The 13,408-nt window shown below is 41.6% G+C and overlaps 1 protein-coding gene and 1 pseudogene across 7 annotated transcripts in view; one reads left to right on the forward strand and one right to left on the reverse strand.

The window, feature by feature from the left end:
• Positions 1-4,791: 4,791 nt before the first annotated feature.
• Positions 4,792-6,621, reverse strand: LOC306660331 (signal recognition particle subunit SRP54-like; annotated as a pseudogene). Its single transcript has 4 exons — positions 6,146-6,621; positions 5,649-6,016; positions 5,157-5,447; positions 4,792-4,995 (listed from the first exon to the last, which is right to left on the reverse strand). The product of its transcript is annotated as a signal recognition particle subunit SRP54-like (transcript).
• Positions 6,622-11,969: 5,348 nt separating this feature from the next.
• The window catches only part of SHTN1 (shootin 1), a 96,035-nt gene continuing 94,596 nt past the window's right edge, over positions 11,970-13,408 (forward strand). For 2 of the 6 annotated variants that reach the window (XR_013763247.1, XM_079136631.1), the window contains exon 1: positions 11,971-12,320. Coding sequence is in view for 5 of the 6 variants with exons in the window: in XM_079136631.1 (XP_078992757.1) it covers positions 12,263-12,320 (58 nt within the window). In the remaining variant the exon portion in view is untranslated. Of the gene's footprint in view, positions 12,321-13,408 lie in introns of all 6 variants that reach the window. The other 4 variants (XM_079136630.1, XM_079136632.1, XM_079136629.1 and 1 more) reach the window with 4 other exon arrangements.

The raw sequence follows: 13,408 nt of genomic DNA on the forward strand, positions 1-13,408 counted from the left end.
TCAGTAGCTCATTCTTTTTTAATTGATATGTGTATTCTATTTTATGGATGTACTATGATCTGTTTATTCATTCACCTGTTGAGGGACATCTTGGTCATTTCCAGTTATTAGTGATTATGAATAAGCATGTACAAAAATCTATATATAGTCTCGCTATGAATGTAAGTTTTTGTTCATTTGGATAAACCCTGAGGTGTGAGATTGTTGGATTGTATGCTAAATGTATGTTTAATTTTGTTTTTGTTTTTGTTTTGGTTGAACCAGGGAATGAACCCAGGAGTTGTTGACCACTGAGCCACACCCCTAGTCCTTTTTTATTTTTTATTTTGAGAAAGGGTCTCACTAAGTCGCCTAGTGTTTTAGTCATCTTTTTACTGCTGTGACTAAAAGAACAATGTTAGAGGAGGAAAGGTTAAGTCAGAGGCTCACAATTTCAGAGGTCTCAGTGTATACACAGCTGGCTCCATTCCTCAGGTTCCAGGTGAGGCTGAACATTGTGGCAGAAGAGTGTGGCAGAGAGAAGTGACTCACATGATGATCAGAAGCAGAGAGAGACTAGCTCAGCTCACTAAATATATACCCAAAAGGCATGCCCCCAATGACCCACTTCTTCTAGCCACACCCTACTTGCTTTCAGTTACCACTCAGTTAATTCCTATCAGAGTTAAATCCTATCACGAATTGGGTTAAGGCTCTCATAACCCAATCATTTCTCCTCAAAACCTTCTTGCATCATCTCACACATGAGCTTTTGAGGGACATCTCACATCCAAAGCAAAACACTTAGGGTCTTACTAAATTGCTGAGGCTGGGTTTGAACTGGCAATCCTCCTGCCTCAGCCTGCCAAAACACTAGGAATTCAAGTGTGCACCACTGCACCCAGTGCATGTTTAATTTTATAAGAAGTAACTGAGTTGTCTTTCAAAGTGGCTGTACCATTCTAAGTTACTGCAGTAATAGAAGAGAGTGAGTGTTGGTCTGCATCCTTGTCAGCATTTGGTATTGTCCTTTTTCAATTTTAGCCATCCTACCAGATATTCAGTACTACCTCATTGTTGAGTTAATTTTCATTGCCCTAGTTTCAAATGATATGGAGCATGTTTTCATATGCTTGTTTGCTATTTAAGAAGCTCCTTGAGGGTAACATATTTATTAATATTTTTGCCAATTAAAATATGATTTTTAAAATATTGTTTTAAGACTTCTTATATTTAGAAGAATATTTTATCAAGTATGTGACTTGCAAATATATTAGTATATAGCAAGTTTTCATAGTCTCTAACTCCTTTTAACCTTGATAAAACCTAAAATATCAGTTTTTTAAATTAATCGTGTTTTGATATCATATTTGGAATTAATTGTCAAGCCTCAGGTTACACAGGTTTTCTTCTGTGTTTCTGTTTAAATGTTTTAAGTTTTGAATTTCAGTCTATATTCCATTTTGAATTAACTTTTATGTAAGGTATGTGTTGAGGTTTATTTTTTTATTTTTTTGTGGTGCTCAGGATTGAACCCAATCCTTGTGCATGAGAGGTAAGCACTCTACCAACTGAGCTATATTCCCAACCCTAGGTTTATTTTTATATGTGGATCTTTAAGTATTCTACACTATTTGTAAAAAAAATATTCTTTTTCTATTGAATTGCTTTTTCTGCTTAAAAAAATAGGTTGACTACTTTTTGAGACCTTTTTTTTTGGCCTTTTCTGCCCTGGCCATTCTGTTCAATTTTTCAGTATGTCTTTCTTTTTGCCAGTACCTCACTGTCTTGATTACCATAGCTATATGCTTAGTTTTGGAAATCAGGTAGTTTGTCCTCCAACTTTGTTCTTTTTCAAAGTTATCCTGGCTATACTAGATCTTTGATCTTTCCATACAAATTTTAGAATCAGAGGATTGACCCTATAAATGAGCTTGTAGGGATTTTGATTGGGATTGCATTGGATCTATCGACTATACCGAGAATTGATGTCTTAGAAATATAGTCTTCCAAATGAAAATGATATATCCCTCCATTTATTTAGTCTTTGATTTTTCATCAATGCTTATATTTGTTAGCATCTACAACTTCCATAAATTTTGCTGGATTTATACCTAAGTACTTTTTTTTTTTAGTGCTATTGTAAATGTATGTAATGTGTATTTTTATTTGGTTGCTGCATTTTTATTTTTCCTCCAGTGCTAGGGATTGAATCCAGGGCCTCATGTGTGCTAGACAATCACAAAACTACCATTGAGCTACAACCCCTGCCCTCTGTGGCTGATTGTAATACCCGGATGTTATCTTTAGCAGCTCCACTATTTTTTGTCTAGATGTGGTCCTTGTATTCGTGTGCATTACTTACAAATAGACAAATATTAGTAACAACTCAAAAGTCTAAGGATTTGAGAATGGCTAAGTATTCCTTGGTATAATGGAAGAACAGGAGTAAGTTTGTTTAAGATGAAGGGCATATGAATACTGTTTAGTTGCTGGGTGTGGTGGCACACACCTGTAATCCCAGCTACTCAAAATGCTGAGCAGGAGGACAGCCTGGGCAACTTAGTGAGACTCTACCTCAAAATTACAACAAGAGAAAAAGGGTTGGGGATGAAGCTCCGTGATAGAGAACTGTGTAGCATGCACAAGGTCCTCAGTTCAAACCACAGTACTGCACACACAAAGAAATACTGTTTAGCAAAAAGTAGAACAAACTCTTATGCACACAAATATTTGAAAAATTAAAATATTTGCATAAGAAACATGTTTAAGTATGTTTAGCTATGTAAGTAATATAGTAAGGTAAATTTTCTTCCTCTGAAAATCTGTTTTTTCCCCACATTTGTTTATTGGTGCATTATAGTTGCACATACTAATGGGATTTGTTACATATTTGTATGTGTACTCAATACAGCAATATGATTTGGCCATATTCCTCCCCAGCACCTTCCCTCCCCTCTCCCACCTTCTACCCCTTGATCCCTTTCCTCTACTGATGTTTCTTTGATTTTAGGAGATCCACCTCCACCTTTTTCCCCCCTCTTTCCTCTCTAGCTTCCACACATGACAAAAAACAAACGACCCTAGACTTTCTGAGTTTGACTTATTTTGCTTAACATAATCGTCTTGAGTTTCAGTCATTTTCCTGCAAATAACATAATTTCATTTTTCTTTATGGCTCAGTAAAACTCCATTGTGTACACATACTCCATTTTCTTTGTTCTTCATCCATTGGTAGACACCTAGGCTGGTTCCATCGTTTGGCTATTGTGAACTGTGCTGCTATAATCATGGGTACGTTTGTATCACTGTGGTAAGATAACTTTGATTCTTGAGGATAAATACCAGAGAGTGGTGTAGCTGGGTCCTATGGTGGTTCCATGCCTAGTCTTTTGAGGAACCTCCATACTGATTTCCATCGTGGTTGTACTAGTTTACAGTCCCACCAACAGTGTAGAGTTCCTTTTCTCCACATCCTCTCCAGCATGTTTTATTATTTGTATTCTTTTTAAAAAAATTTAGTCATTTTATTTCTCCTAGGGAGATTAATAGTGGCAAATTTCCAAAGATCCTGGTCCCTTGAATGTGCTGTCTTCAGATGCAATGGTATTAATTATATGTTGTCCATTTATTGTATTTATTTATTTATTTTCCTGTACTGGGGATCGAACCCAGGGGCACTTGACCACTGAATCACATCCCCAGCCCTTTTTCTTTATTTTTTATTTTGAGACAGGGTCTCAGTAAGTTGCTTAGGGCCTTGCTAAATTGCTGAGGCTGGTTTTGAACTTGTGATCCTCCTGCCTCAGCCTCCCAAGTAGCTGGGATTACAGGTATGCGCCACCACACCCGGCTCATTTATTGTATTTATTTCATACTGAATTTTAAGAAGGACATATCCAGAGGAAGATTACAAGAACAGGGTGGGGGGTGGCTTTCCCAAACCTTCACATCTAAGGAATGTGTGACAGGCTTGGTGATATTTGGAACAGAAAAAGAGAAAAACTTGGGGAATCCACACTCACTATCTTTGAATATTTAAGACAGTTCTGTTGACAACTCTCCTGTGTCATTCTGGAGGCTGGGAGAGAGACAGAAAAAGGCATGGTTGAATAGTTTAATATCTTCTAGTAATTAGGGTTGTTTAAAAATTGAATGAGCTGGTTTGAGAACTGAAATACCCTATTACTGGAAGCAAATTATGAGAAACTGAATGATCATCAGTTAAAGATAGGGAATCTTTGCGGGGGGGATTGGACAAGTTTATTATTTGTATTATTTTCTTTTTTTTTTTTTTTTTTTTTTTTTTTTTTTTTTTTTTTTTGTGGTGCTGGGGATTGAACCTAGGGCCTTGTGCATGCAAGGCAGGCACTCTGCCAACTGAGCTATCTCCCCAGCCCGGTATTCCTTTTTTTTTTAAATAGGCATTTTGAAGTTTATTTTACAGTACTTATATTGAGACAACATGTAATTTACTGACCAGGACTGTCTACAAATGTAATGCCTGGCCTCTGAGACAATCAAAAACCTTTAATAGGGAGATTAAAATTCACATCACAAGTTGCTTAACTTAAGAAGTCTTAAGATGACGAAAACTGAAAGAAAAACTTTCAAACAGATATATAAGGATTTTCCCCCAAACCGTATATTCCTCCCTTATATCAAAAGAAGGGAGGGAAGAAGAAAGGAAAAAGAAGAAGGAGGAAAAGACAAAGAGAAAATGAGGATAAGAAAAATACTCTTTTTTCCCTGTTTGCAAAAAGGAAAGGAAAGTCTGAGGTCTCAGCACATAATGTAATCAACCCAGTGAGTTTATGGGAAGGCATCTTCTTTACGTGTGCTGAATCCCATCGTGCCTTTCACATTGCCAGCCGCACCCTGTTGAAACTGCTCTTGTTGACTGAAGCCCTGTCATGCCACCCATGTGATGAAGAACTCTTGGCTCCATCATTTTGATCACTTGTTGATTCAGTTTTGCCGTACGTGATGGGCTCACATTCTTAGACACGTCACCACCTTTGAAAAGTCCTTTGCTACCTCCCATCTTTTTTACCATCTGAGCAAACTTGATATATTACATCAAAAGTTCCTGAACATCTCCCATGACGTGCCTGATCCTTGTACTACTCTTCCGATTCTTCTTGGTTGCTTTCTAAACACCTTGGCACCATCTGTACTGTCTAGTTCTTGGTCATTCAGACTATCCATTATTTCATTAATTTATTTAGCCTTGCCATTGGCTCCTCTTCATTTCCTTATAAAATCTGTTCCAAAACTAGGGACCATCCCCAAGATCTGACTGGGTCCATTTTCATGGCATTTTGAAATTGTTCATACACGTCTCCCAAAGTCAACTGACCATGTTTTGACTTTGTAATGAGTGCTTCATCATCGTCCAGCTTCAACTCGTTGACTTGATCTATCAGTCCTTCAATGTCACCCATACCCAGAAGTTTGCTGATGAAAGGCTATATTTTTTTGTGAGGGAAGACAGGGAATTGAACTCAGGGGCACTCTGCCACATCCCCAGCACTATTTTGTATTTTATTTAAAGACAGGGTCTCACTGAGTTGCTTAGCACCTCGCTTTTGCTGAGGCTGGCTTTGAATTCCCGATCCTCCTGCCTCAGCCTCCCGAGCCGCTGGGATTACAGGCATGTGCCACTGCACCTGGCTAAAGGCTATGTTTTTAAAGGCTCAAAGTCATCTATATGTTCCCCTGTACCAATAAAATAACTGGACTTTTTGTGGCAGCAGCTGCACTGAGTGCACCACCTCCTTTTGCATGACCATCACGTTCTGGCACTATTACTGAGGCTACATCTACTTTATCTTTAAAAACCTTAGCCTGGGCTTCACAATAGAGGCATCCACCACATAAACAATGTTATCAGGTTGTGTTTCATTAGCAACTTGAAGCATTTCTTCAAACAATGAGACTTCTTATTTGTGGCAGCCACTTGTAATAACAATAATTTCAAATTTTTTGTTTTTGAATTTCTTCACTCCTGCAGAAGCAATGATAACAGAATTCATTTCTTTTTTAAAAATATTTCCAGTTGTAGATGGACACAATGCCTTTATTTTATTTATTTATTTTCATATGGTGCTGAGGATTGAACCCAGTGCCTCACATGTGCTAGGCAAGCGCTCTACCACTGAGCCACAACCCCAGCCCCCAGGATCCATTTCTGTATAGCATCCAAAGAATGGAATTCTTGCTTTGGTAGCATTCTGTTTCAGTTGGTCAAAAGCCCCTGCTCTAAATGTGTCTGCACGTAACAAACAGGTCTTCCAACCTTTCCTCTGGTAATAATAAGCTACCTTTGACCACGTTGTTGTTTTACCACTCACTCCCTTGCAATCCAACAAATATCATCACGTTCTGTTTTCCTTTAGTGGGTGTCCGTGTTTAACTCTAGGGTCTACAAGCTTCACGAGTTCTTTAAAGACAGCATGTTGAATCATTTTTCTTAAGACCAGATGCCATCTCTTCAAGATCAATAGCAGACTTAACATTTCCTCTTAGTAGCTTCACTACTTCTTTCAGCCTAGCATTTCATACCTCTTCATAGATAATGGTGGCATTGCTCGGTGAACATGGCGCTGATGTTATCTTTCTTCCAAGGTCTGCTTGAACCATTTTGAAGACTTTAAGATGTGCTGAGGAACGCTTCGGCCCAATGAGGAGACATCATCGCTCAGTGTAGTCCAGCCTTTTGGAAGAGGACACACATCCGTTTCTGGGGCACAGTACTGCTTTTCTTTAGTTCATCTCCAAAAAGGATTCGGGGAGATGTTTCCTTGTTTTGTTTGGCTTTGGTTTCAGTTTTCTACCTTTAAATAACTGTGGCGGTGAAGTTAGTGGTAAAAGGGACGCAGGGCGCAACCTAGGAAAGAGAGCCAGGCCTCCAGGAGCCACTTAAGAAGAAGGGACCAGACTGAAGGAGGTCCCTGGGGAACTCCAAAACAGGGTGTCTAAATTCTTTTTTTTTTTTTTTTAATAATTTTTTTAGTTGTAGATGGACATAATACCTTTACTTTATTTATTCATCTTTATGTGGTGCTGAGGATCGAACCCAGGGCCTCATGCAGGCCAGGCAGGCACTGTACCACTGAGCCACAGCCGCAGTCCTCTCTCAATTCTTGATGGCTGCCATTCTGACTGGTGTGAAATGAAATCTCAGTGTAGTTTTGATTTGCACTTTCCAAATTGCTAATGATGGTGAACATTTTTCATATATTTGTTGGCCATTTATGTCTTCTTTTGAGATTTGTCTGTTTAAATTGCTTGCCCATTTATTAATTGGGCTATTTGATTTTTTGGGGTAACTTTTTTGAGTTCTTTATATATTCTGGATATTAATCCTCTGTCAGAAGAGTAACTAGCAAAGATTTACCCCCATTCTGTAGGTTCTCTCTCCACATTCCCAGTTGTTTCCTTTGCTGTGCAGAAGCTTGTTAATTTGAGGCTATCCCATTTATCGACTCTAAGCGTTATTTCTTGAACTTTAGGCGTCCTATTGAGAAAGTTCATGCCTGGGTCTCTATGCTGGGGTGTTGACCCTATGTTACCCTACCTTTTCTTTTAGAAGTTGCAAAATTTATGGTCTAATTTTCTAGGTCTAAAGTTAATTATTGTGCAGGGTGAGAGATAAGGGTCCAGTTTCATTCTTCTATATATGAATAACCAGTTTTCCCAGGATCATTCCTTGAAAAGTCTGTCTTTTCTCCAAAGTATGTTTTTGGCACCTTTATCAAGAATGAGATAACTTTATCTGTGTGTGTTTGTCTGTGTTTTTTTTTTATTCTGTATGATTGATCTGTGTCTGTTTTTATGCCAGTACCATGCATGTTTGTTACTATAGCTGAAAATCTGTCTTTTATAACTGATTGAGATATAATTCATGTGCCATCAAATTCTCCGATGTAAAGTTTACAGTTCTGTAGTTCTGAATCCATTCATAGAATTGTGCAACCATGAGCACAATTTTTCTATATTTTTTTAACTGGTGCATTATAGCTGTACATAATGGTGATTGATTGTTATATATTTATACAGGCACACAATATAACAATTTGACCAATACCATTCCCCAGTATTTCCCTTTCCCTCCCCTTCTCCCTTCCCCTGGGTTCTTTCCTCTACTGATCTCCTTTCAGTTTTCATGAGACCCCCCCCCACACACACACCTTCATTTTCCTTTTTCCTCTTTAGCTTCTACATATGAGAGAAAACATACAACCCTTAACTTTCTGAATTTGATGTATTTTACTTACTATAATGTTCTCAAGTTCCAACCATTGTCCTGCAAATGGCATAATTTCATCCTTCTTTATGATCCAATAAAACTCCATTGTGTATTTATACCACATTTTCTTTATCCATCCACTGATGGACACCTAGGCTGGTTCCATAGTTTGACTGTTATGAAGTTCATTGTTATAAACATGGGCATGAATGTATTGCTGTAAGATGCTGACTTTAATTCTTTAGGATAAATACTGAGAGTGGTATAGCTGGATCACATGCTGGTTCCATTCCCAGTCTTCTGAGGAATTTTCACAATTCCATAGTAGTTGTACTAATTTACGATCTCACCAACAGTGTGTTTCCTTTTCTCCACGTCCTCTCTATCATTTATTATTGCTTGTATTCTTGAGGGCTGCCATTCTGAGTGAGATGAAATTTCAGTATAGTTTGGATTTGCATTTCCCTAATTGATAATGATGTTGAACATTTTTTCATATATTTGTTGGTCATTTGTATTTTTTTCTTTTGAGAAGGGTCTGTTTAGTTCATTTGTCCATATATTAATTGTTTTGGTGCTACGTTTTTTTGAGTTCTTTATATATTCTGGATATTAATCCTTTGTCAGAAGAGTGGCTAGCAAAGATTTTCTCCCATTTTATACATGGTCTATTCATTCTGCTTCTTTTGCTCTGCAAAAGTTAATTTCATGCCATTCCATTTATCAACTCTTGGCATTATTTCCTGAGTTTTCAGGGTCCTATTGAGAATGTCATTGCCTGGAGCAATTTTTGAGCATTTTTATTACCCCAAAAAGAAACCACATACCTATCAATAGTCATTTTCCATTTTCTCTACCCGCCCCATCTTGAGTTTCATACAAATTGCTAATCAGCTTTCTCTGTGGATTTTCCTGCCATCAACATTTTATATAGATGTAACCGTAGACTATCAGGGCTTCTCTGTCTTTTCACACTCAGTATAATGTTTTCAAAGTTCATGCATGTTGTATCATGTGTCATTGCTTTATTTTTATTGCCAAATAATATTCCGATGTTGCATTTTTACATCATAATTACCATTACAATAAGTAGTTCTGTACTGAAACCTTTTAGGATGGACCCACCAACATAGAATGAATGCATCAAGGAGGGTCAATCTTTTTTTTTAAATTTCAATCTCATTTATCTGTATACTTCAAAGAATTGCATATAATGAGATTTTACTTTAATTACCTGAAAGATCAAACATATATTAAAGAGAGAATCCTTTTTGACTACTGCACTTTCCCACTCCACACAGACCCCTTTGGGCCTGTTCCTCTACTTTTTAGCCCTGAAGGAAGTCATTTTCTTGAACTTAGTACAAATATTCAGTTCATTTTTAGAAAGTATTTCTTCTCTCTCTACATATACATGTATGTATGTAAACACACATTTTTAAATGTTTTAAATTGCATGTTGTGTGGAGGTAATAGCTCCAATGTGATACCTGTAACATAAAACCCCATGTACATTATTTAACAAAAACTAATTATATCACTTCTATCCTTTCCATCAATATTCATATCATATAAATAAAACAAAGTAATGGGAGATCTGTATCTCAATAAGTAACTCTAATAGTCATCCTAATAATTCATACCATGCCCTCAGGATAATCATATTGTATTTCAGGTGGCTATTTTAATTTCAAGGAGGGTAAATAGAATTAATTTCAAGGGGCTACAGATGAAGTGTGGGAGCAGAACACTTCGTTTGATTATAGATTTGATATTTAACTTATTCTTAAACTCCAAAAATATTACCTAATATAATTGGAATATGCAATAAAACCAGCCACTTAAGAGAATAGAACTTTGCAAACTAATCCAAGTATCTAACAGACACTCTGCTTATGTTTGGTAGAGTGTGAGAAAATAATACTCTGGTTATTTAGGTTTGGAGGGGGCTCACTCTACCTCAGGCTTAGCATTGACTGCCATGCCAAAGCTAGAGGGCCATGAATTGACACTCAATTCCCTGTATTTTACTCCCCTCTGGAATGAAATTCTTTCTTTCCACAAAATACCCAGTGGCAGGACATTTTTGTGGAGTGGAATCTGAATTGGTTCATACTTCTGGCCCCTTTTTTCAACTCTGAGGACTAAAATGCAGTTCTAGGGAAAAGGCCATGTGGTTGTCTTCCAGGGATCTTCACCGCAACCCATCTGCAAGAAATTTTATTTATGAAAAATTAGGGAAAGGGTTGAATGATAAAAGTTCAAACTAAGATTTTTAAAAAAATATTCACTCCACTAAAAAAAAATACTTTGTGGCTGTTTTTGGATCATCCTACCACCAAACTACCCATGCTAAAACCTGCATTGTCATATTTAGAAACGCAGAAAGCAGTGCAGCCATTTTTTTCAGTTTATTTCAAGTCAGTATTTAGAATTGACCGTCAGAAGGATACTGGTTACAGGATTTATCAAAATACCAGGCCTCCTGCCCATCTATCCTGGAGAGAGGGACAGAGCAAATGGAGTTGGATATTTGCATAAAATATCCGGTGAAGAGTGAGCAGAAGCACGGTGTTGGTGTCCTGCCTAAGAGCTTAGGATAGAAAAGTCAAGATGTGAGTAGGCCTAATCCAGGTCGGATTTATCTTGAAGGCTTAATGATCAGTGTAAAAGAACCGTGCCTGTTTCAGCTTACACTTAGCAACCATAACCCTTTTTCTCATACGGGTAACCAAAAATAAATAAATAAATAAATAAATAAATAAATAAATAAATAAATAAATAAATAAATAAATAAATAAATAAAAAGCAACTACTAAATGCTGCATTCTGGTTTGGAGACTTGACCATTTTCCTCTGTTCAATCCTTACACTCCTCCTCCTCCTGGAGAGTAGGCATTCTTCTTCTTCCCATCCTTGAGGTGGAATTCGAAGAGCACAGACTTGACGATAGTCTAGCTAGCAATGAGGGCCTGGGGAAAGTTGCCCTTGAATCCGGCAGACCTACAGTCTGTCCTGGTCAGGGTCTAACCTAGAGCTGGGCTTAAACAGTGCAGAGGGCAAGAGGGCAGTGAAGGGGAACAAGTGCTGGGCTTCATTTCACAACTCCAGGCTGTTCAGCCAGGTAGCTGTTTGCCTCATGCATTTGCTCTGCAGTGGTTGTCCGCCTAGAGTGACGGTCCTCTCAAGCCAACCACATGATCCGTTCGCGCCTCAGGGCCCACGTTCCACCGCCTCTGGAACCTGATGCCACCTGGGGAGGCCCGCCGGGGCCCCAGGAACTGTGACCCGACTACCACGCCTCTCGCCCAACTGTGTGGCGACCTTACCAGGGCAGCCCGCAAAGTGCACTTGCAGGGCTGGATGGCCTACCTGGCTCCTTGCCCAGCTTCGCAAGGTGCATGAGGTGCGAGCTGAGGCTGCCCTGCAGGCCCCAAAGTTTTCCAGCTCCGTCCCCATAGCCCACCGCGTGAGAACTCGGGCAGGAGCCTGGGCGTCTAGTGCCCAGGTCCCGCTCTGCACCGTCGGCTCTCAGTGGCGGGGGGAGTGACCTTTGCGCTGCCTCCAAAGAGGGGTTCCCATAGGGGCTGCGAACCCGAGGCTGGGTGTCTCTGAACGCGCGTGTCCAGGGCGGAGGCGGGGAGAAGGTGCTGGAGCTCCGGCGGCCGCACGCAGGGCCGCGCGCCCCCCGCCTGCGCGTCCTGGGCGCGGACCTCCAGGGAGGACCCGGGGCCGCCGCGGGCTGGGACACTCGTTCCCGTCCCCGCCGGCCACCGCCCCCACCCGGGCCAGCGCCTCGGGGCCCCGCCCGCCGGCCCGCCCGGCCGCCGCAGGTGGAGCGGCCGCCGGGAAGGTGCGTGGGGATGATCTCACTCACGCGCTCGGCGCCGGGAGGAGGAGGAGCGGGAGCGGGTCCAACTTCCGGGTAGTGGCGCCGCACGCCACCGGCGTCTTGCCTTTTCTTCCCCCTCCCCCGGGGCCCCTCGCCTCTCCTCTCCTCCTTTCCTTTTATTCCCAGCCCCACCCGCCAAAATGAACAGCTCGGACGAGGAGAAGCAGCTGCAGCTCATCACCAGCCTGAAGGAGCAAGGTAGGCGGGCCCGCGGCGCCAGGTGTGGGAGCCGCGGCGGGGGCGGGGACGGCTCCCGCGCCCGGGCTGCGGCAGGTGGACGCGGGGCGGGGGGCGTCGCGGCCGACGCGGCCACCCGGTCGCTCCGTCACCTTGGAGAAGCGCCCTCCGTGCTCTGCGCGCCTGGGGAGCGCAGGCCGAGGACGAGGTGCGAGTGTCGGGAGAGTCGGGCCCCGCAGTGGGAGAGGCGCTGCCGCCTGGGCCCGCAATTGGGGATCCGGGCCAGGGACAAGGACCTGGCGCGGACCAGAGCGCACGGCACCCCTTCCACTCGGGAGAAGCGGGTGGGGCAGGACCGCGGGGCGGCTCTGGTGGCTCAGCTGGCCCTGCTCCTGGCCTTGGCCCCACCCTTGCACATTTGGGGCGCTCGCGGGCCTGCAGCGCTGCTTCACAGCCTTTCCAGCATTTCACTGGGTTCGGTGTAGTTCCTCCTTCCTTAGCCAGGATTTTCAGGCCGCGATGTGTTTTTATCACTTCCCATTTTTAGCGGTGTATTAGTCGGTGAATCGACACCCTGCCGGCGCAGGTTTCCTGAATGAACCGTGTTAGCGCTGGACACGGGGAAGCCAGGCCCTGTGCACACGTTTCTCTGCTGCTTGTAACTGGGGATTACCTCTCAATAAAGAGCTGTTTCAATCATTTTCATCATCACCACACTTCTGAACAAAGCCAGATCAGAGAGCCATTGCTAATCTAACACATTTAAAAATTTTTTTACCCTGATCATAGGGTGACGGTCTGAGAATGTGGGTCAAGAAAGAGCAGAACCGTGGAGATTTAGGAAGTGAAAATGGTAGATACTTGTGCTTTTCTGAGTGACTTGCTGACAGGGCCATAAAGTGGAAGGGGCCCTGCTGTATGTTTAATCTCAGTTCTTCTGCTTCTCTTGGTTCAGCTCAGAAGCTTTGAACTTGGAGGAGTGTCCTCCCTTCCTTGGATCTTGTGGTTTAAGTCAAGCCTTACCTACCTAAAGACAGGGACTAAACCAGATGACACGTGGCCCTTTGCAGTACTATGACCTGTTTATCCTTGAATCCACCATCATCCCA

The sequence above is a fragment of the Sciurus vulgaris genome (genome assembly GCF_902686455.1).
Source record: "Sciurus vulgaris genome assembly, chromosome: 4".
Classification (NCBI taxonomy): Eukaryota; Metazoa; Chordata; class Mammalia; order Rodentia; family Sciuridae; genus Sciurus; species Sciurus vulgaris.